The sequence below is a fragment of the Ambystoma mexicanum genome, chromosome 11 (assembly GCF_040938575.1).
Source record: "Ambystoma mexicanum isolate Mex_15411 chromosome 11, UKY_AmexF1_1, whole genome shotgun sequence".
NCBI classification, from domain to species: Eukaryota; Metazoa; Chordata; class Amphibia; order Caudata; family Ambystomatidae; genus Ambystoma; species Ambystoma mexicanum.
In genome coordinates this window covers 1373783400-1373807337 of record NC_090934.1, presented here as the reverse complement: position 1 = coordinate 1373807337, position 23938 = coordinate 1373783400, and the positions used below count along the sequence as shown (strand labels likewise).

Here is a 23938-nt window from a genome sequence, read left to right as displayed (position 1 = left end):
CTCTGGGACCACTGCAAAAGATTTAAGACTACAGGTGTTTGGCAGTAAACCCACTTGGTAGCAGTCTGTACCACACAGATTCACTTGGTAGCTGTGGCTGAGCAGTCAGACTTCCCTCAAGAAGAGTTAGGCAGTATACAGAGCATTCACAATAGGTCAAAAGAACATAGTAGAACAAGTAAACACTGACCAGAGCTTGGTGTAAAAGAGATATAATTATTTATTTCAAACCACATCTAGAAAAACACACAGGCACTAATAGTAAGCAATTCAAAAACACAGTCACTAAAAGATATACACTCCCTTAGAAGAATATTAGACAAGTATTAAGTAAAGCCCCACTTATTTTCAGACAGCGGTGAGCGCTTAATGCAGATGGCACTCTAATAATTCGTTTTAAAAGGGAGAGAAAAGAAGAAAATAATTTGAAACAGGTCCCAACACTTTTACAAGAACACAACAAGAGAGGAAGGCAAAGTAAAACCGTGAAGCTAGAGTTCAATAGGCTGGATCCACTTTAAGAGGATCAAACGAAATGTGTCCAAGGTCACACGGTTGCAGTGCACAAAAGTCTTGAAAAGGTTCAAAAAGGAGTTGGACCAAAGAAAGGGACCAGTTAGAAGGTCAAGGCGGCCAGCCCAGTCCAGAAGATTAAGGGATTATTATTACCTTGTGGCAATCTTTAGAAAGGGAGGCCTGGCGGACACGGTACCTTAAAGTGGTGAGAATACTCCAGCGGGGGCAGTTGTTCCTGGCAGCGGATGCAAGTCGGTGCTTCGTCCGGGGGAAGAGAGGATCTCGTCGGGGAGGAAGACAGGAGTCCGTTGCACTGCCAGGGAAGAAACCAGCCGCGGAATTTCTCAGGTAAAAGGAGCGGTCCTTTGATTCGCGGTCCAGTGGTAAGTGGCTATCCGGTTGCCAGGGTGCTTGGCACGGGCAATTCGACCACAAGCCGGTCTGGTGTGCGAAGAGAAGAAGGTAAACTGGTTGTGCCCACCAGTCAGGGGAAGAAGCCTCTCCAGCCGGGAGATCTTCTCTGTCGTCGGGAAGTGGTGAGTCGGTTCCGCAGGGCTCCACCGGTGGTGTCGTCGTGGTAGGTCGGCTCAGCTTCTCCCTCGTCGGATTCTCAGGTCCTGTGGCGACTTCTGAAGTTCCAGTCCCCAAAGCCCTGCTTTTATGCAGCACACCCCCATTCACTCAGCCTAGCTGTCAATCAAACATGCTAAGTGGTGAGCCGGCCGGCTCACCACTTGGGCCAATCACACAAGAGTGCGACTTGAGTTACCAAGGTAACTCAGTCCAGGGTGCCTAAACCCCCTCCCACATCCCCTGTGGTACCCAGACAGAGTGGCACCACTTTTGGAGGCTTCTGTGGAGAAGCCCGCCAAAAAGTGGAACAAAGGGCTCGACTTGGGTTGGAGTCACAGAAGAGAACACAAACGCCATTTTAGAATCGAGTCCTGGCAAAAAATGCCAACCGGCGAATTAATATTAAATAAATAAACCGGCGGTATGTTCGAGGCTATGGGAATTAAATAATTAAAGTTGGTAGCCTCGAACAATGGGAAAATCCCATAGGGATATATTTGCGGTCGAATATAAAAAGTAGAATCCAGTGCCCCCTCGACTAACAGACCCCGGGGCAATCGAATTGCCCCGACCAGTACGTCCACAATATGATGGTTTGTACTGGTTTCTGTTAATAATTTGGGACTAGTAAAGCCAATGGTGACTTTGCATGCCCTGGGAGACAGTAGTCAGTCCCAGGGTATGGAGTCTATGGTGGGGTGTCACTACGACACCCCTGTGTCACTGCACGGAGGGTGCTGTGTAACACACATAGTAAAAACACATGAGACCCTATGGAGTAAAGGACCCCACAGCCCATAAAACACGTTAACAGTCAAAGAAACACCATAAATCATGTCCAAGAGTGGGAGAAAAAGAGTCTCACTCTTGGCAGGAGAGAAAGACAAACTCCAGAAATCTGCTGCTGGGGGACTCACTAGGTTAGGAAATTCAGCCTAAAGAGAGAATTCTCCCTAACATCTACGAAGGTTGGGGAAGTGTAGGAATAATTCTTAACAGGGAAAAGGGATACCATGTCTCCCTGCAGACATACTCCCCGCCCCACTCTCCAAGGTCCCTCCACCCAAGTGATCCTCCCTCACATCTCCATTCCCAGGGCATGATCCAAGAGCGATGGCCTTTCCCTGGACACCTAAGAGGAGGATCCAAGGTGAATAGATGGGAGAATGCCCTAAGGTTCCTCACAATAAGTATGAACACGTAAGCTATTTTAGTAGTACACTAAGCAGTTCAGAGAAAACATAACCTAATGTTAAAGTTTAAGAAGAGCAACAGCTATTCAAGGTCGGTATAACCTATTGGTATATAAATGTTTACACTGTTACTACTACAGGAATAGACCGTTTTAACCAAAGATATTTTTCAGAAGTGTAGGATACAATTCTGGGATCAGTAAGAACTCTAGCAGACTTAAGAGAGGCTATCAGCAGTTCAAGGTAAGTCGGGACCTATATACTTTTTAGAGGGGACGAATGCAACTCTTAAGACAAATGAGAACTTCAATACTGTTCTAGAAATGTTCTAAAGCAAATCAGGGAAAGCAAACCCCAATAGTACACTTCAAAATTAACAGTTATTCGAGGTAGGTTAACCCTATTGGTAAGCTTTTACACTCATTCCTCTTCAGAATAATACAACAGTACCAACACAATTGCTTTTTAAAGGAGCAACTTAAAGGTAAGTAATAATATAAGGACACTTAGTAACTTATTTTGTTTTAGAGATACAGTTGCAACACTAACTTCTTCAACAAGAAAGTACTTTTCATACTGATTGAAATAGACAGAAGCCTTATTTTATAAAGTCTTTCCCTATTCTAGAGCATGTGTTTTCTAAATAAAAAGCCAGAAGAGGGACCTTAGTAATATAGGAGCCAGCTGTAGGCAGGTCAGGATAGGGTTCAGCTGCAGGAAAGTCAGAGTGCCAGAGAATATCTCTTGTGCAACAAATAAGTATTCTCTTCAGCGTTAGTTGAAAGTGTTCAGGGGCTTCACAGAAGGCTCCCTCTATAGCTGTTCCAGCGTTAGCCCTTTGCAAATGGTATGGCCACACTTCCAAACACACAAATCGCCTCTCAGCCACACAGGATAGACAAAAGACTTGAGGTAAATATTACCCAAGCTAACACAGTACCTCAGCTAAGAAGAAGAGCTTGGAGATGGTCTTCTTGAAGCAGCAGCACATGCCCCGGTCCCTGGATTCTTGGTCTGGAGACTGAAGAAACGGACACTGGATGGGAACTGCCAGCAGCAGTCAACAGAAGAAGCTTCCAACAAAGGATTCTTGAAGGCTTCTAGTGGCTCTGCAGTTTTGGCACACTTTTACAGGTCCCTGGCAAAGAACAAATATCGCTAATCGGATTCTCTTCTCTCTCTCGGTCCTGCACTCTGGTGAGGGGACTTCAGGGATTTGAATCATGCCTCTGGAAAACCAGCAGGATTCCACCAAAGTTTTAGCAGGAATCAGGCTTCGGAAGGCCATGCACCACACACTGGCTCGAGGTCCCTGGGTATTGGCGGTCTGCAGCCCAGAAAGGTTGCAGCTTGTCGGGGGATGGCTTGAAATGCAGATCTTCTTGACACCAGTAGGTCTCATCAGCCTCTTGGTAGAGGTTGTCTTTTTCGGGGCCCCCAGATTGCTTGGAAGAAAGGATTGAAACGGGCTCCGGTCACACAGCATGCTCTCCGTTCGCTAGAATTCGTTACAGCTGTCTTTTCTTCATTTTCCTCTTTGGATTTGGTTCCAGTGGTCGACTTGCCAGCAGCTTCCAAGATCGGAGTATTTATCAGGAACTACAGCATAACTTCTGCAAACTCTGCCTGCAATTTACAGAAAGGTGTGACTGGCTATCCAATCAGGACAGTCAGTCCTCTATTGAGAATCGATTGCTTTCAGGCAACCTGGAAGACAAAGGGCTGCAGAGTTTAGGATTACCCCCTCACTTCCTGCCTTCACTTACACTGTGGAGCCTCGGCGGGAAACACAAAGGGTTCCCGCCGAAGACAAAACTTCAACTAGGATCTTTCCCACCTAGGATGACAGAAGACGATCCAAGAAACAAAAAGGATACTTAAAAATTGTGAAAAAGAAGCAAGCCACCATTTTATGAGAATGGGGACCCTACGATGTATTGACAGCCTGCGAATAATAGGACTAAAATGTCATTAAGGTATAACCACTGCCACCAGCTATTCAAATGAACTTGCTTTTGTAACAAAAATGTTACTAGGACAGTGAGAAGGGGATACACAAACACATTCGGAACAGTAGTACACCCAAGATATTAAGAGAAATTAAAAAGGGAAGCCCAAAGGCAACCCAGTAACACTGCCCATAAGGAGCCGTGTGCTGCCATAGTATTACATACAGCCCAAAGGTTAAAGGAAACTAAACATTCATACACACACTATGGAGAGACAAACAGGTGACCCATGAAAAGAGTAAAAGACTAGGTGATCGGGGAAAAAGATTCCCACTCACCTAGGGACAAGGGAAAAATAATCACCAAGTCCAGCAAAATGTTCTGGGGTTGACACAGGTCAGGAAGACTATTCACATTTATGAAAATCTTACCCAACACCTTTATATCTTACCTAACACCTTTAGATTAAAGCGCTATATAAAAAACAAATTATTATAACCTACAACCCCTAAGACCATCCCTGTAGATGTTTAGAGACACAGAGGATCAGCTGAAGCGAGAACAAAAATGTGTAATTGGAATCTCTATACAACGTGGATATGTAGAATGAGTTAAACCAAGTTCTCAAAGTGATGCACATTTCCCTTGGCTGCGTGGCCTTCCAACCTAAAACCTGAGGCAGGTGTACTTCAGGGTTTCTTCACCCTTGACACAAATATCCATCATTCAGTAATCCAAATGAAGGAGAACATGTGCTTACATTCCTTTTTGGAATGTGGCAACAAGCTCTAGTGAGCATTTATTTAATTACATTGAATCCTTACTGGACTACATTTCATGAAGTACCCACTCATCTCATTTACTGCATTTCTGCACAGTCGCACCCAAAGAGTATAGACAGATCAAAGATTCGGGTTATAAGAGACAGCACCCTCATGTATTTAGGTCTCTCACTCTATGCAATTTACTATTTGGGTTTAACCTATATTGGTGTACTCTCCAGTTGTGCAGAAGTTGTCTTGTTTTTTTATGCCCTTCGCTCACTTGGTATGGTAATGTTTATTTATATAGGGCCTATACACAGGCAGTGTTTCAAAGCTTTCAAAGAGGGTGGGAACACAAGGAAAAAAAACAGTCGCTCAGAGCCCTTGAATTTCTGTGACGATAACGGTCTGCACAGGCAGATTAAGTTAATATGATACATTTAACAGTTTAGATACAGCAAATAGGCCTGACAGCTATTCTGCAGTTTTTCAAGTTTACATTAAGGGGTGAAGACAAGGAAGAACAGACAGAACGATCTTCAGGAAGGGATGTACACAGATCATGCAAGTGCGGGAAGGGCAAGGGAGGGGGTGGGGACCAAGTACACCCAGTTGGTGGAGACTGGAGAGGTGCAGAGAGAAAGCTCTCAAGGTTTTATTACAAGTGCAGTGGGGGGGGTGGAGGGCCCCGAGGCAAGTGCAGAAGGAGTGGCAGGGGTGCCTTAGACCTGTGAAACTCTGAGGTACACCAGGCAGCCAGTCAGTAAACTGTGTGGAAAGGAGGGAGATAATGAAGAGCAGAGAGCTAGGTTAGCAGGGTAGGGTGAGAGATCAGGCAGAGGAGAAGAGGAAGGTCTTGAGGAGTTTCCAGAATGTAAGAATATCAGGCTCAAGACGGAGGGTGGAAGGGTGGCTGTTCCAGAGGGAGGCACATGCTGAGGAAAGGGATCTCTCTCCAAATCTCTGATTGGAGAACCGGCTCACTCACAGAAGGTTGGAGGTAGATGAGCGGAGGGCTCGAGAGGGACAGTATTTAGGAAGTCAGCGTTGAAGATAGGTAGATTCCAGACCCCAGAAAGCCTTGTGGACGATGTAGAGGGTCTCGAATTTGATCCTAGCCGCCAGGAGGAGCCAGTGAAGGGATTTCAGTACCGGAGAGATACGATCTCTGGGCTTGAGGCCAAGGATAAGTCTTGCGGTTCTGTTCTGGATGAGTTGCAAAGGGCGCAGGGCAGAAGCAGGGTGGTTGAGGAAGAAGCTGTTGCAGCAGTCCAGTCTGGAGAGAAATAGGGCTCTGGAGACAATGAGCGGCTGGGGGGAAGTGAGAAAAGGTAGAGTGCCTCTGAGGATGTATAGTTGATAGACTTTTTTGAGATTTCAGATGTGAGGGGAGAAGGTGAGAGTTGAGTCGAAGATGACTCCAAGGTTTTTGGCCTCACAGGTGAGGGGCCAAGGAAGGGAGGACAGAGTGAGAGGGGGAAAGCGGGAGCAGGTGTACCAATGCGAACAATCTCAGTTTTACTGGCATTGTGACAAAGGTAATTTGCAGCACACCAAGACTAACAGCGGACAGACAATCAGGTATGAGTGAGGAGGAGGCGGCGGCTGAGGGTATCCTGAAGGACAGTTGCGTCTCATCTGCATAACAATGAAAATTAGAGGTGAAGGAAACTGGAAACTTCCCATGTTCATCCCACAACATGCCTACGAAACACAGCTAAGTTAATATTGTTACTTGAAACATACCTTGCACCATGAGTTTTTTCTCATGTTTAGCTTTCCAATCCACACGTCCGACAGTAACATTTGCGTACACGTGTGTGTTACAAATGAGCGATGTCGTGAAGAAACAGCAAGTTTCAGGCAGGTGTATTTACTCCAGTTTCTTAGCTCGTACATTAGCAGCTTCATGGCCATGGTCTCATTTTGCCTGTAAGACTGGTCGAGGAGCTCAACTGCAAGCTGTCCAAATTCTCTACAGAATACAATGAGGACATTAACAGTACGAACAAAGCAGGTATACATGCATGTAAATTAGAACAGACTGTCACTGTCACAGATGGCCTAAAGAATAAGCAAACTCCCACAGATTATTCAAGGGTTTTTATTAAAATCTTTGTAAGGGCACTAATGACAGTCCTGCTTCCTTCATTTAAATTAAGCAGTTCCCCAACTTAGCCCAGGCCTCCCTACTTCCCTATACAGAGCTTATTGGCCCTTTCTGTCTAAATACTACCTTGCAGTGGTAGTGATGACATAAAGGCAATCGCCTTGTCTGTCTAACCTCCCTCAGAGACTTCCTAGGCTAGACCTACTCTAACATTCTGGTTAGTTCCAATGGATCGTGGGAATGTGCCTTAAAGACATCGGAGCCCCACTTGGAGCTCTTCCTTTCACACCTTGATGTCTCTCTGTCTCTCTCCATTCTTCTCCCTTATTATGGCTACTCTGCTCCTGCCAACCCCTCCCACCTTCTCTCCAGTCTCGTCCTACACATTTCTCCTCCATTAGTCTGATGTCTCTTTCTCTCCTTCTACACCCTACCTCCACCATCTGATGTAACTCCCCTACTCTATCTCCTAGCACTCTCCCCTCTGCACACTACTACTCTTGTCTCTCCACACCAATGCTACTCTCCCCACTCCATACCAATGCTCCTCTCCACCCTACTACTACTACTTACCCCTCTCAACCCTACTACTACTAAACCCCACCTTCTTCTCAGTCACCTTCCTTTCACTCTCAATTTCCGCTCTCTCTACAAATCCTTGTCTATTCTCACACACATTATCTTGCACACACACTCCTCCCTTGCTCTCACCAAACACTACCACACCTTTTCTTTAAAATGTCTCCACACTCTAGTCCACTGATCTTCCTCCTGCTGGTCTCTTGGTCAGCCACCGACTCCTCTGGCCTCAACTGAATAACCTGCACCTTCCTCTTTCCAGTCTCCCTTCATATGCTCCCCTACTTCTCCCTTTGGACTTCTGGCTCCTATCAATCTAGTCAGTTGAAATTTAATTTAATGTCTAAGCATGCTTAAAGCATCATGCTTGAGCGATGGGCCCAAGCCTCGAGACATGGGCAGATTCATATTTAGTTAACACGAGAAAAGCACATTACATTCAGGTGAAGCGAAGCGAAAGTGTTCATAATTGTACATTGAACAGGAAATAGTATTTTCATTTGAGAGTCTGGGACAGGCGGCTAATGACCCTGGTATTAGAACACTGTGCCGTGCTTGGTGTAAATAATCCTTCTGACTGCTCTCCAGGCTTTCTGGGATGAGTGCCAAGTGTTCTGATAAATAGTAAACAAAGACTGAGATGGCAATATGAAAGAACTACAAAATTACACAAAGACTACAGAAATTCCTGTAGAGCCTTATGCTGTAGGGCAGCTTTTTAAAGTGGGTGAAAGGTAGGTTAGTCTTGATCTTGGCACAAGCAATCTTTTGGCTTCTTGCTGGAAAGATGAGCAATGAAACTAATTGTTTAGCCAATGTCAAGTTGCTGCCCAACGTCAAGCTGCCGACAGATATGCTAATAGTAGGCATTAGCAGTGAGAGTCCAGAGAATATAAAGAGGGCTTTGGGTCCCGCAGAGGGAACATTTGCTGTACACAGACCGGGAGCTGGCAAGAAGAAAAAGAGGCAGACAGAAGGCTGCAGAGGGGTCAAGACCCTCTTTTTCTCATGCTGGTTTATAAAGCCACTAACTAGAAGGTATGCTTTTCTGAGACATTTGGAGTCCCCAGAGGACTCAGTCTACTGACATTTGAGCAGAACTTTTGAATTTGATTGAGCTTTATGGGGAATATGTCTTTACTTTTCTATCCAAGGCAAGAAAGCTCATAACCTCAATTCTAATTGGCTGCATGCTGCCACCATTGTCAATACCAATTGACATTATGCTTTTTGATGAATACCACAGTGTTTTTATTGGTGGTTTTTAATATTTATTAGCAATTTTTGGCATTGTTCTTGGATTGTGTAAACCACTCCAAGCTCTACCAGCTGTCATCTACCTGCCTATTACAGATAGTGAGTATGGACATTTTTTACCCTTCCTTGATATCAAATTGAGAAAGGTATTGAGGTATTGAAAGAGGGGGTGCTCTTAGGTGTTTCTAGGAAGATTGCCTAGCACGATTGGAGAGGTTGCCTAGTGAGACCTGGCGAGGCAGGGCATTGTTTCTTAGGGTGACTGATATCTTGAAGGAGTTTGATCAGTCCTAAATCTTGAATAGATTCAGAGGCAACGAAAGTGATTGCTCCTCATTCATTAATGACTTTTTGCGTTTTACGTGTGTTATGCATAGTGACCATTTGACCATTATGGTAGCAATGTTTTTTTATTATTTATTTCTCATAATTGATTTATTTTATACATGAGAGCATAAAAAGCATTAATCGAGGGTTTATTACTGAGTGTTTTGTCAAGAAGTATTTTAACAAGAACCTTAAGAGTGGGAATCTATTTAAGTGTTGTGTATTGATGTTTTATATATGGTACATGTCTTTAATAGACATATGAAGGGTTACTGGAAGGTATGAGCAGAGGAGTATCAAAAGAATGATGTGGCATTAGTAAGCCTCTCATGGGCAGATGAAAGATTAGCCACCTACTGCAGGGGCCATTGCTTTCTCTCTATACTGATGCACAGCGACAGCTATATGCTCTTTCCCATCTCTATTCCTCCCACAGCCCATGCTGGGGGCCGAGGGGGGGGTCTTAGATACTCCCCTGGAAGTGGAAGGGGGGCTCTGGAGATAGGGGTGATCAGAATCACGTCACTTTTGGCAACCGCAGCAGGACACTGCTCACCTCTCCCACACCCTAAAAATATTCTCCCTACATAGCTACTGAAGATGGGCTGCAGGAATCGCTACAGGCCTGACACTCCAAAGAATAATATACACTCTAGTGAAGAGCAGGGTGTATTTTCAGGCAAGTACTCATAACGGCCATCTAGCTAAGAGTTATTATAATGGCTAACACACATGATGATATCCCTATACCTGTACCTTGACGCTGTGCAGTGACGAGGTGGTTACAGGAAAGAGGTGTTCGAGATATCAATACCAACTTAGCATGGCAACGACAGTGTCTGGAGGATTGTCAGGGGAAAACCAGTTTAGATATATGGAGATACTTGGCATCAAGCCAAGAGAGGTGTTTGAAACCCTAGACATTAGGAAGGATCTAGATCAAATACAGTACAAACCCTATAGGTATCCTGAGTAAGCCTTGCAGCAGGTAGACCGCCAGAACTGGTTTATGATATAAGATAGGTTATTTATAACATGCTTAATACCCAGAGGTTTCTAATGTAGGATATATTGACCCACTCAACAGCATTACCCCACATCACCAAGCTACATTTGCGCAAGAACTGCAACCTGGCTGCGCTGGCTCCTGTGCACACCAGGACCTCAAAACTGCGTTTTTACAGCAACAAAAAGATGGCTGACCATCCTGCCAAGCACACTTCAGGCAGGATGGAACAAGGGGACACACTGAAGGAGCGTGCCAGTGTGTTCTGAAACATATAAAGGGAAATAAGTGAAAAGGCAGCCCTGCTTTACTGGAAACTCAAAATTCTCCTTCAAAATGAAACTTTTACACCCTTAAAAAATGCTTTTTTGACGCTAATTCCATCTGTTCTGTCTTAAACTACTGTGATTAAAAATGCCCTCCCATGCCCAGGATATTTCATTGTGCCTCAGCAAAACCAGGGATTACTCCTGAATGACTGGTCCAGTCCAACCAACTGTGAGAGTAATCAACCAGGAACTATACTTTTACTTGCACAGGAACATATGTTTATTTCTTTCCAAAAATATCCAAAACTCAGCAGTTCAAAGAGAATCTAACGCTCAGAGTCAGGTCATTTTCAATATATCTGTGCTTTAGACAACTCCTGATTTCAAGAAAATGACTATGACTGCAAAGACAGTGTGGGAATCTGATGGAGCTGTCAAACCAAATTTAAAGAAAGAAATGCTAGCCATTTTCAACTCATGTGGAAAAATGGGCTTTTGCAAAACTAAAGAAAAAAATGGCCGGTTTAAAAATAAATTGTTGAATAAAAGCCTGCTTATTTAGCAATGTGAAGTGGCTTTGTTGTTGGTGATAGTACACACATAGGCTATTTTCTTTCACAGGTTTGTTTTAATTCAGGACCCAAAAAAAGAAAATCAAGGTTTTAAGACACATAGGCTGAATTTGCAAGCTCTCAAAAACCAGTTATTCCAGTTGTTAGCCCGGAAACTTCCCCCTGAGGAAGGGAGTCACACCATAAGCTCTCAGCAGCAACTAACACCCTACTGATAATTACAGGGTGGGAAAGAATCTAGTCTAGAGGAACCCACCAACAATGGGACTCCCAGGGCAAGGAAGTTGGAAGTGTGAAGGGGCAAAGAAAACCTCCAATCAAGATGAGAAACCCCACCTTGCTCTGAAGGAAATGACAGTTGGTTGCAGTTGAAGGAAGGAAAAAAAATGATCTAGTGACAATGGACTGCCTTTTATTTCCAAAGACTGTTTCATAAATAAACTTTAAGGACTTTCATCTCAACGGCAAGACTTTGTCAAAACGTAGAATTTTCGCAGTGTAAGCGTGAATTTTTGGGCTTTCTTTTAAGACTTGGTAGAATTCACTGACACCTTGGGGACAGAGATGGGAGAATATGGCGGATTACAAGAAAAGCATCCATGTTGCAAATGCGAATTTGTGTACATACACCCCTGATGATCATCCACATCCATGTATAAAGTTATAGAATTTTGAGTAATATAAATCCCATTGAAGAGTGCGAAAAACTGGTAGAAGGGCGACACAAGGTCTCACGGACTACAGGATTGGACTGCAATGTGTTGCACAAAATATGTCACCTGTGTATATAATTTGCTAAGAGATTGCAATTGTATAAATATATGTTGGTGGCAAAATCGGATTTTAGTTAAAGTAACTGTGGGAGGTTTTTGAAATTGTAAAACTTGCACCATAAACCTGACATAATTTTCCTGAAATTCAACCAACTGAGAGCGAGGCAGAGACTATCACCCGTATCCAATCCTGTTAAAGGCGTGTTTAGCCTGCCCCAGTCATATACTTTGATGATGTAACTAGGCATTATAAATAAGAGTCCCTGACAAGACTCTAGACAGACACACACACACACACTCTTCCTGATTTTCCTGCGCCGCGTCCTGTTCCTATTCCATCCATCCATCCATCCAGACTCCAGATCCCAACTACAAGGCCCAAGCATTGCTGACCCTTCTCCAGGGCCCACTGCAAAACCCTAGCATTGCTGATCCTATACCAGCAAGGCCTAAATTCTGAAAACCACTAAAATTCCCAAATAACCAAAGGGAAAAGCTGTGGTGTTTTGGGGAAGCATCCTGATCCCACTAACTGCATGCTTGATACAAACCTGCCATCCAGGCGATCTGTAGTATCCAGTGACCAGAAATGCCAGTCCAGAAGTGATACACGGTGACCAGAACTGGCCAGCTGTTTGCCAGGCGCCCTGCCGTGTAGTGACCAGAACCGTGACTGTCCAAAATCCAAAAACTAAAAAGTGGACTGAGTATCAACACCAACCCATCTAAACCCATAGCCTATCATGACTTCGTCCTCATTCCACTCTCCAAGTCATCCTATCCTTATCCTGATAACTTGTAAAACTGTCAGAATCATTCTACCAACCACGCCCTTGATTTCTAGTGTTGGCACCACATTTCTCTTAATTTCTTTCGTGTATAGATCCTAAGTCATTAGCGATATTGTGCTTCAATTAATTTTCCCTTAAGGGAAGGGTTACAACTGCAGCGTAACGTTTATATTTACGGGTGGCGTTCCTCTTTTCTTAGCCATTAAATCTAGTTTAAGTAAGATTTACCTAAATTTTAAAACCAATTCCTCTTTTCACCGCTCTATATTTCCTAAAAACGAACCTCACTCTACCTTCCATATCTCTCTCAATTTACCAGTTAGAGACCTAATTTCACTTCCATAGTGTACCTGTGATCTATATCTACACCCCAAATCAGTGTATTCACCCGTTTTTATTAAAAACCGTTTGGGTTATTTCAAGCGGGAATTGCAAAGTTTCAAATGTGTCATTTTGCTACTATCTGTTTCAACCCTGCCACTCATTTTCAAACTTGCTTTTTGGAAATCCCTTCTTTGTGATTGTTAGTGTATTTGCATTGTGGCTATAGTGAGAAATTATATTTGCTTCCAGGTTTTTAACACACATTCATTATTTCATTGTCCATTTCCGAAAGTCATTTTCTAACATTGCAAGGGGTTTAAAATCCGTTTTCTCTTATTTGGGGAGAGAAGGTCTGATTTGAATTCTGTTTCCCATTTGTCGTTCCCGATTACCTGCTGCTTCTGTTTATCCACTCAGAATTGATGGGTTGAGGGAACATTGCAGGGGGAAATACTAACTTAAGTACTATCTTACCTAAACAAAAAGTGCTCCTATTCTGCTTTGCTGTGTATATGTTCCACTAGTAAGTTAAACCCAGTGCATTGCTCACATTCTCATTGTGGTTATAACCCCATCTGTGATTGCTGCCCCATATTGAAAGTGTATGATTTCTTTTGATTTTTAAATAAATATTGTATTTTACCAACCAGCCTGGTTCATGGTCCATTGTGACCCGGGGTATTTGAAAAGGGGGTGTGAAATGAGTGGTGTACCATCTCAACATTGAATCTAATATAAAAAAAATAAGCATTTCAGTCGTGCGCTGCATACTAGGCCGAGACTATGGTGTGCGTCGCCTGATTGAAATCCTTAACACTAAGCATGGAGCCGGGGATAGAATCTGTGTTGCTCCGTGTCGCCTGAGCTATCCTCCCGAGACAGATCCTCCCGTTTCAAGGGGGGGATTGGCACACCCCACTTCAAGGGCGAGATATGATCCTTTTGCTATAGAACGGTTAACCTTAGAACACATACGGGTATGACCCGTATACCAGGGAGCACTATGACATCCTGGTAAGACATTTTGACACAGTCTGTGCTCAAGTTGTACAATATAGAGTCTTGGGAGCTGCACCGGCAGCACCTAGACAAGTAATAGCAGGAGAGGAGGGAAAACTTCCATTTGAGACCCTCAAAGCTTATTGGGCACCTGCCCCACAAGGCAGGAAGAAATCCCTAGATGGTATTCCACAAAACTGAGCGAGCTTGAGGCAGCCTACCCTCAGGTCGCTCCTCAGTAAAGGCAGAGGGCTTTAGCAATTATAATGCCAACTGGTTGTAATCCTCTATGGAACACAGTTGGGTTTCAGTGTATGGTTGGTTGTACCTTCATTTAATTGGGATTACCTCGATTACAGCACTTCCCTCCATTCTGGGAGATATAGTGAACTTCCAGGGAGCAGAAGCCGCAATGAGTTTAGGGCTGACAATAGCTGGGGGAAATTATTCCATCATAGAAGGAGTGCTCATGACCCTCATAAAGGGCAGTCAGTGAGACTAGAAGTCTTCAGACATCGAGCAGTATTGCCCAGTGACCAGGAACGGAAACTCCAGTTTAGTCCCATTGTAACAGCTACTTACAGCTCCCCAGGCAGAGATCACTGGGTAGATCCCCCAGAGATGGCCAAGGGAAGGTGAGAATAAGCACTCTAAAAGGGCACCACCTACTAGTACCACGGTAACCAGACAAAAAATAGGCTCAGGAAGGGAAGGAAAATGGCTTCCAGTATGCCCCCTGCTTAAGAATAAAGGGAGACCTTGTGTAGCAGAACAATGGCCCTCATTACAACCTTGGCGGAGGACCATGGTGCTATTAGCACCATGGTCCATGCCGCTAAGGTTACGATTCCGCCATGGTGGATGGCGGAATTACCGCCCCATTCCAAGGTGAGTGGGGCGGTAATTCCCCATTCACCCTTTGCCCTTCCCCATTCCCATTTTTTCCCCATAGGGCATAATGGGGATGGGGAAGGCGCTAATTACGGCACCGTAAATTACGGTGCCGTAATTAGCACCAAGGTCGCTTAGCGCCTTGGACTTTAACGCCTGCAAAAAGCAGGCGTTAAAGTGTGAATCAGGCGTTAAAGGTTAACGGCGCCGACGGCGCCGTTAAACCCTTAACGCCTGACTTGTAATGAGGGCCAATGTCTGTAGAAAGAGATAGTATTAGTCCCAGGCAAGAAGCTATTTGGGATAGGAGACCCTACAAGGGCAGAGGTGGTGAAAAGAGTGCCCATCTGTTAAGAGATAGGGCACAGCTTAGGCAACCACAAAGACACAGAGATGAAGACTATCCTTCACCTTAATAGAAAGAGGTAATGGAGCTCAGCGCCCAAGGGAGAGCAGAAGCCCACCAAGAGGGAGGAAGGGAAACGAGAAAGGACGCAAACATCAGCTTTGAGAGTGGACAATGGCAAAGAAAGCAAAAGCTATATACTAGACTTGCAGGATAATACCAGAGATTAGACAATCATGTGATTGGCTAAGAGTCCTGGGCTGTTCTCTTGTGAATACAGTCCCTCTTAGAAGGCATACAGGCATGCTGGACATATGTGGATGGCCTATACTGTATAGATGATTAATTGAATGAGCACTTAGAGAAGGTGGACTTAATCATTAGGACACTAGCAGCTAAAGGCTGCATTTTCAATTTCAGGAAGTCTCAAACAGCACATACAGAATCATATTTCTGGGGTTTTCATCATCTGATCAGGGAAGGGGGCTTGCCCCACAATTTCTGGAGAAGTTGCGCACATTTTCAAAGCTCATGTACACTTACGCAGTTACCAAACAATACTTGGCCTTTTAACTTTTGGGCGCTGTAAGGGTGTACAAGTAGAACTCTGACACAGTGGTGGCATGTTTGTTGACATATACTTATTAAAGAGAAATGAAAAGAAAACCCTTTCTTGCCCCATGTCTAAGGGGTTTCCCTGCCTCAACTAAAATGCAAATAGGTCTATCAGAATTTCCAAAGTAAAACGTCTATGGTCCTATGTTAGAATCCTAACTCTTTCCCTTACATTATAAGCTAAACTGAAGCAGTAGTAAGTTCCTCTGGCTCAGAACAATCTCTCTCTTCTGGACATGGAATCTAGACTTCAAGGTATAGAGTTGAGAGTTCTCAAAAAAAGTTCCAACCCAACTGGTGGTGGAATGTCTCTATTCCCCTGGGCCTTCTCAGATTTATATGGCATGCAGATCCCAGACCCGTTACCAGACCTGGTTCACTCCCCTGCCAGGTTCGGTTCTGAGGGAGAGGGATTGTGCTTCTCTTGCTATTTGGTGGGGGTACCAGACTCCGATTCACAGGCTTATCGGATCTCTTCTGCTTTCCCAAACAACCCTGTTTCCTTCAGGTTTGTTGTCGGTCTTGGTTGCAGGGATGGAGCGCTCATGCAGCTCTGTTCAGTTTTCCAGGTCTTCTCTCTCTCGTGGGTTTTTCCTTTTCTGCAGCGTCTCTGCTGCAATGGGTCCCAGACCCTGGTTACCGCACTCTCATCAGGTAAGGAGTGTTGCGGTTGCTACATTCTGTTTCCCGCATTATTTCCCTCTTAGAGGCTTCTCTCCCTATGCAGTGCCTCTGCAGCGATGGGTCCCAGACCTTGACAATGGGGTTTCTCATCAGGTAAGAAGCATTCCTTTTACTCAGTTCTGTTTCCTGCGCTCTTTCTATCCTCTGGGCTCTTTACTCTCTGTGGCGACTCAGCAGCGGTGGAGGCTGGCTGGTTGGAGTCTCTCTACCAAGCCGCATGGTTTCAGAGCTGGTCTCCCCTCTGCTCCCATTCCTCCAGCTCCCTCTTCGTTATGTAGACTGTAAACTGACGAATGATGTCACCTTTGTGTCCTGTTTGGTGTCCTCTAAGCCTGAGCTAGACGGCTTCCAGGCTCTCGGCTCCTCTGGGGAGGTTCTACCCTTTCTGGTAGTCCTTTCCCTCTTTCTATCGGTAGTCTTGTCTTACTTGGTTCTTGTAGTCTAGAACGCTCATGTTGGTTTCCGCAGTCCATTCGGTAGGGCTCTGCAACTCTTCCTCATGTCAGTGGTGTTACACAGCTCCTTCAACTCCTGCCTATTCTTCCTCGTCCCAGTAGTTTCTATCTCAGTAGCTCTACAGAAACACATGGGAGAGAATGATAGGGATAGAGAGCGTGGGGTTGAGGGAGAGATGCAGGGTTGTATGTATTCCTCATTTTTCCAGAATAGTTGTCACTAGTGTCCAAGGGGGTGTCCCTCCCCTTGAGATTCTCCCGCTGAGTACCACCCTCGGGGGGACTATAGGTAGCGGCCTCACCTCCCTGGCCTCATGGGAAGGGGCTCGCTCCAGGGTCGGACTGGGACCATCGGTCATTCAGCCCTTGCCCGAATGACTTGGAGGACCTGGGGCCGGTTTCATCATAACAAGCCACCTTGGGCTGTTTTCTTTAGGTTTAAAATATTTCTGTACCTTACATTACTTTAAGTAACTGCTTGCCTGCCAGCTGCTGCCTGCGACACGCCCAGCAACCAGCTTGCCTTGCGGCACAGCGGATGCATTCATCAAAGAAAGGTAACACACAAGTGTTACCTTTCTTTGATGAATGCATCACAATAGAGTAGGCTGTGCTGGCCTAGCAGTGCCCCGTATCCAAGAAGCCTTCTGCCAGTGACGGCGTCACCGTGGCTGGCGCCAGTCAGGAGGAGGCCGCCGATGCAGCCGGGCCCGGCCTCGGGCCCAGTCGCTCCTAAAATTTTAACATACTCAGCATGATTCGTGCAAAGTTGAAACCAACTTGCAAATGCAATGTGTGAGTATGACTCACACACTGCATTTGCAAGTTGCTTTCAACTTTGCAAGTGAAGTGCATGTAACAAATTGTTCTCTGGGGGCCGGGGGTGTTGTGGGCAGCTCGTGCCTCTCATCTTTCTCTGTGCGCAAGTAACGGTGTCTTTAAAGTTTTCATTGGCTGTTTGCCAGCCAATGAAATCCGTTGGTCATGTCACAAGTGTGGTGGGTGATGGGTACACGTGCAGCAGCAGTCTTGATAGCGCAACACAGAGCCTGCTGCTTAGCCAGCCTGCCGCTTCCAGTGCCACGTGGTGCGTTGCTTGCTTGCCACCGCCTAACTCGCGTTGTTTGGCACTAGTGTGTGTAGCCTGCCCCAGCCCCCGGCCCGCTTTAGCAATGGCCCACCCCACCGGGGGCCCAACCCAATTCCGACAGTTGGAGTGCCCGCCCGGGCCATAAGTACTGTGTGTGTGTGGTGTGTGTGTGGCACATAATTATGTTTTGCAACATTCGGGAGGGACTCTCAGTCTCGGGAGGGTGGAAGGCAGACTGGCTGAGTCAGCCCTGCGGGGATTGTACTGTGGGACACAGGGAACAGTCTGACTGATGGCAGGAGGTGCACTTACCTCATGATTGTGGTCAGAGACAGCCTATGGTTCCAGCACTGGCATATCTGCATAATAAAGTGCAGTGAACCCTAGAGATTATTAAGGGCTGGCAATAAATGCCTGGTTCTTATATTATGTTGTAAAAAGATACGAGTTTGGGGTTTCTCTTTTCCAGTGCAAGCACCGAGGTTGTGGACACACCCCCAAAAGAGATTCCTAGGATAGGCCATGATGACCTTCCACTAACGTTTCAAACATTTCCTGTTTTACGTTTATCACATTGCCTCCTTCTTGCATCTCTTTACTCTGTAGCCCAGCACTTTTATAACCACTTGGTTGTTAAGTGCTATATAAGTGCAGAAACAGAATGAAAGGAGAGGAGAAAGGTTGCCACTGAGGAGTTTCTGTGAGACCGGACAGCGCCTTAAACAGAATGAAAAAGGTGGAGTCCCTAAGCCGTCACACATAGGGTATAGCCTAAGAAGCGAGAGGTAGCCACTTAGTAATGATTATTCTGAATTGTGTTAAGTGTTATGATATGAGCATCAATGACCCCATAAGAAATGTAAAGGCCTGTAAACATATAACACCACATTTATCCCACAGAAATGATTAAAGGAGGAAAGTTAAGATGTGCTCTGAATTTCATGGTATGTCACAAGAAATGTAAAAGGTAAGTATTGTGTATGTTTCAAGTATAAACACAAACATTTCAATTCAGCCAGAAAAATGCTGAAAGGAGGAAAGTTAATGGGTGCAGTTGTGTGGCAAGCTGGTGTTCACAAATCATCCTGCCGTCCTCTGGCACAGTAGAACATACACATTTTTGCACCCAGAATAATACCACAAGGGCACACATTTCAAAGCAGTATTTATCATTTTTCGAACCTGCTTAATACCAAAGAGGTTTCTAAGTGCAAGACCGGTATTCGGACCTGCGTTGCTATGCTTTGTCTTGCTTCCGAGACGAACGTCTTAATCTTGAGCTATCCTCCAGGCTCTGCAAATATTTAACCCAAACTAATAGGGGTCACCGAAAACACCATCACATACGCCTGGGAGCAAGGGTAAAGAAAGATTTAGCAATATGGCAAACCTTTTTGCAGCAATGTTAATGGAACAGTGATCTGGAGAACACCTCTTAATGACAGTTGAAAATGGGTACTGGGCACTGACATAGGAGAAAGCAAAGGTTTTGGGGTGGTGCTAGGCATTAAGTGGACAGCGGGCAGGCGCATGGCCTTCGGACAAGCACTCCAATGGACTGACTAAGAACATCACGCTGTTAGAGATTTGCCAGTATGGCTCGTGCTCCACTTATGGGTCAATTGGGTGTCCGGTCAAAGTTTTGAATCAAAAGGGTTGAATGCGCTTTTGATCGCAACCAAAAGGATCGAAAATAAAAAGGGTTGAATTTTTTATTTATTTACTTATATATTTTTTTGTTTGGTATATAAAAAAAGTTTTTTTAAACAAGAAAATGGGGGGGTTGGGGGAGGGAACCCCCCCCCCAATAAAAATAAATAAATAAATAGACCCTTTTTTTTGGTCCTTTTGGTGTCGAAAAAAAGACATTCGAGCCTTTTGTTTTCGAACCTTTAACCTAGAACCGGTCAATTGGTTATGCAACAGTAAATTGACAATATGGTCAGGCAACCTGACAGTGGTGCAGGTTATAAACAGAGGAGCCAATGGGTGATGCTATGTGTGTGTCTACCTAGCTGTGACTTGGGAAACTGGCAGTGCTTGAATGTCTGGTCTGAGCCAATTAACTGGCTCGGGAGAAAGAGAGCACCTAGGACGTGTATCTTCTTCTTCAGCCTTTGAAGTAAAGGTACACCGTAAACATTAAAGGGACTAGTGGTACGGTGTACCAATGATTTATATTACACTTCCATCTCTGGTTGTGGTTAATCAGCATGGCATGCTGATTGCCGTGCTTCTGGTAGATTTCCTACCATTTGCTAATTACCAGTTACCACCAGGGAAGAGATCATTTATTTGCCCAGCTAGTAGTGCTGCTACTGCACAGCTTTTATGGTCCTGGATGCTCTACTCCTTTTTTGTGACCGGCTAACTATGGTTTAGCCCCCTGCTTCCTTCAAAGGTAACTGTATAAGTATTTAGCTATGTGATGATGTTTTTTAAAAAAAGAACAAAAAGGAATGTTATCACTTTTTCAAGCGTTTATACAAAACATAACACGCAACAAACACATTAACCCTCCATAAGTAGCATTTTCTGTAAAGGCGTGAATTGACGCGATTCACGGATGATGGTTAAAGGGTCACTTTTTTTTAGGTGTTGTGTGGGTCATTTTTTTTTGGGTGTCCGGGCCTATTTCTTGTCCCAGTCTGACCCTGGCTCACCCTATGGAAGCAGAGATTACATCTTGGGAAAAGTCACAGCCCTCGTATGTAGCAGACTATGCAGCATTAGTAAAACCGCTATATGGCTTATTGAAGCCCAATTTCCATCCAACACGTGCATACTGCACCAGGTTTACCAACAGATGACTAGCAGTCCTCTACAGAACAAACACAGGGAAGGACTTAGACATGACACTATTTTCTGGTCCAAAAGCTTTACATTTGTAGTGTGTAACTGTGGGAGACAAAACCCACAGCATGCTATTCACATGTATATACAATTCCAGAGTCAAAATGTGCTCCAGAAGAAAAATTCTGTCTGCAGTACAAATGATAGTGTAGAGGGAACGCACCTTACCTGCAAACAAATTATGCACATAAACACACCATTAGTGCAGTTGGAGGCAGCTACTGTAAAACTGTAACACATCTTAGATGTCACTTCTCCCAGAGGGGGAGCCCCTTCCCATGAGGCCAGGGGGGTGGGGGGAATGTCACTTCTCGCTATTCCCCATGGGCATGGTACACAGCCGGGATCTAATGGGGAAAGACTCCCCCTCTAGCGACAAGTACAACCATCTAGGGAGAACACAACACCACTCACCCAACACACCTCCCTATAGTATAGACGCCAATGCCCAATATAAGCAGCAGAGGAGCCGGCAGAAGTCAGACTCCTACCAGGATTGCCGAAAGAGTGGCAGTCTCATGCCCGTGGGGAAGTGGGCCATCAGGTTTAGTGACGGTACCAAAACCGTTCAAAGTTGGAGGGCCTCGAGGAGCTGCTGGAGAAGGCCGGTCGGAGCAGAAGAGGACTGTGGAGGCTGGCGGGAAGAACTACGAACCCTTGAAGAGTCGGTGATGCAGCCCGCTTTTGAAAGCGGGTAACAGGGAATGCAAGACACCCAGCGAGGTGGAGTGCAGAGCCAAGCATAGCCTCAGGGATAAACTGCCCTGTCCCCGTGGGAACAGAGATACCACTGACCGCCAGAAAAGTGTCTGGGACCCGCACAGAAATCCAGAGAGATTCGGGAGTCTCCCTTGTGCTGAGGGTCAAGTAAAGTCATTGATCACCACCGAAGGGTCAAGCTCCAAAGAATAGAAATAGAACACGAGTCATGTTCCTCGTGGCAGTATCTGGCAGGAAAGCAACCCAGGTGTGCCAAATCAAAGTAGTAGAGAGAAACAGGTCTGGGACCCGCACCCGCAAGGCAAGATCAATACAAGTCACCTTCTTTGGGCAGTACCTGGTAGGAGACTAAACCAGGTCTGCCAGAACAAACCAGTAGAGGGTTGAAGGTGTGAAACCAAGTATATAGAAAGGACAGCGGCAGGGAGAAATTCGCCCTGGTAATGTGAAGTAAGCCCGGGAAAGGCCAGGTGAAAGGAGGCATTCTCCTTGTTTTTGCGAACTGTGAGATAGGACTGAGAAAGGACAGGAGAAGGGATACATTCCCAATTTGTGTTGTGAACTGTTAAATCAAGCCAAGAAAGGCCAGGGGAAGGGAGTCATTCCCTCTGGTATTGTGAGCTGTGAGAACAAAGCTAAAGGGCAGGGAGCAAAGGGGGGGGTCATTTACCTGGTATTCTAGCTCACAAGGAGGTTCAAACCAGTGAAAGGAGTCATTCCCCCACAGTAAAGAAATAGTGTACTTTCTGATGCATAGTGTTAAAGGATCAGCAACCCTTTACTTTGAGAAGTATCAAAACCAGGGAAAGGGAGTCAATCCACCTGGTGGCGAACTTGCAACCAGAACTGTGCCATCCAGTCCAGGAGGAGGGAGTCATTCTCCTGGACCAAGGACATTGGTGCAATCTTTTAGTTCAGTTACAAGCATATGGGACAGAGAAAGGGATGGTTTGGCACAGGACGGATGGACTCCAAGTTACAAAGACATCCTGCCAGACCCATTAGCACTTTAGTTGAGGCAGGGAAACCGCTCATTGATATAGGGACAGATAGGTTTTCTGTTTATTTTTATACTGAATAAAAGTATACAGCAATCACTGCCACGTATGTGCTAGTCTCCTCCTTCTGCACCCTTACATACCCGCTGTAGTATTGTAAATGCGATGGCACTACACTCCGAGTGGTTTCTGTTCAGTGGGCCACAACAAAAACAGCACAAGACATTACCACTTTATACCATAACTACTAAAAATGTATAAACTGGAATGGTCTTTACAACCAGAATCAGATGCAGCAGTCTTGTTGCTGTGGAAATGCAGTATTCTGTTGCCTGTGCTGCTGTAAAAGGGTGATTCAACCATATTAATGAGTTTGAACACCCATACACAAAAAGTGGCTATTTGAGGGAGGACATCGTGGGAGGAGGTGACCCTCAGGATGTTGGAAAAACATCAGATGAGACATGGTATCCTTCCTTTGCTTTCAAAGACCTTTCCTGAGTCCCTTATGCCTTTAAGGCACTGTAATAACATCTTGCAATATCCCATAAAGGCTAACAATAAACCTTTAAAAATGTACAATAGAGTAAAACAGAAAATACTGAGACGAAGACGACAACTGATGAAAGGAAGATCACTCAGGTGAACCGAAGTGAGCAGTATAGTGTTTTGACAAATCTGATTTGTTCCAAACAACTCCTTTTCCCAAAGCTGAGGTACAAATACAGTACAGCTGAAGGGCAAGAGTGTTCCACTGGGTAGCTGCTACCAGGGCAGCCAAGCGGTCAGCCAGACAGTCGAGCACAGAGATGCCAGACGAAAGCAGAGAATTCTCCCCAACTCTGGCTCGGATCCCATACTGGAGAACGAGGCAAGGCAGCAGCACGGAGAGTAGAGAATGTAAAGGCACCAGAAATGCTGAAGTGGGACGCGAGACAGTGCAGAAGCTTTGCACTGGTGAGGGAAGCCAGAGCGTTGGGCAGACCCACTTCCGCAACAAGGAAGAGCCACCCGCACCACGAAGAGAAGCCGAATGCAAAGAAGGACCTGAGAGAGGTTGGAGAAACCAGGGAAGCCATCATAACGCTGGTGAGCCCACGGTGGAGGGTTTGGATGCCGGGATGTGATCTGAGAAAGTATTCCCCATCGAATGTGGGAAGAAATATTCCACGTTTTGCATCTTAAGTGTTCTTAATAGTCCCAGTACCTGGGGAAGATGGAAGTACAATTACACATGAATTAATAACATTGAAAAATAATAAGAAAAGAGGAAGGGGAAGTAGC

General features: G+C 45.2%; 1 protein-coding gene across 1 annotated transcript in view; it reads right to left on the bottom strand.

The window, feature by feature from the left end:
- Nucleotides 1–23938, bottom strand: part of LOC138504450 (transient receptor potential cation channel subfamily M member 7-like) — a 1624316-nt gene that overhangs the window by 959389 nt on the left and 640989 nt on the right. Inside the window, exon 17 of the mRNA XM_069624957.1 lies at nucleotides 6742–6970. Coding sequence (XP_069481058.1) covers nucleotides 6742–6970 — 229 coding nt within the window. The remainder of the gene's footprint in view (nucleotides 1–6741; nucleotides 6971–23938) is intronic.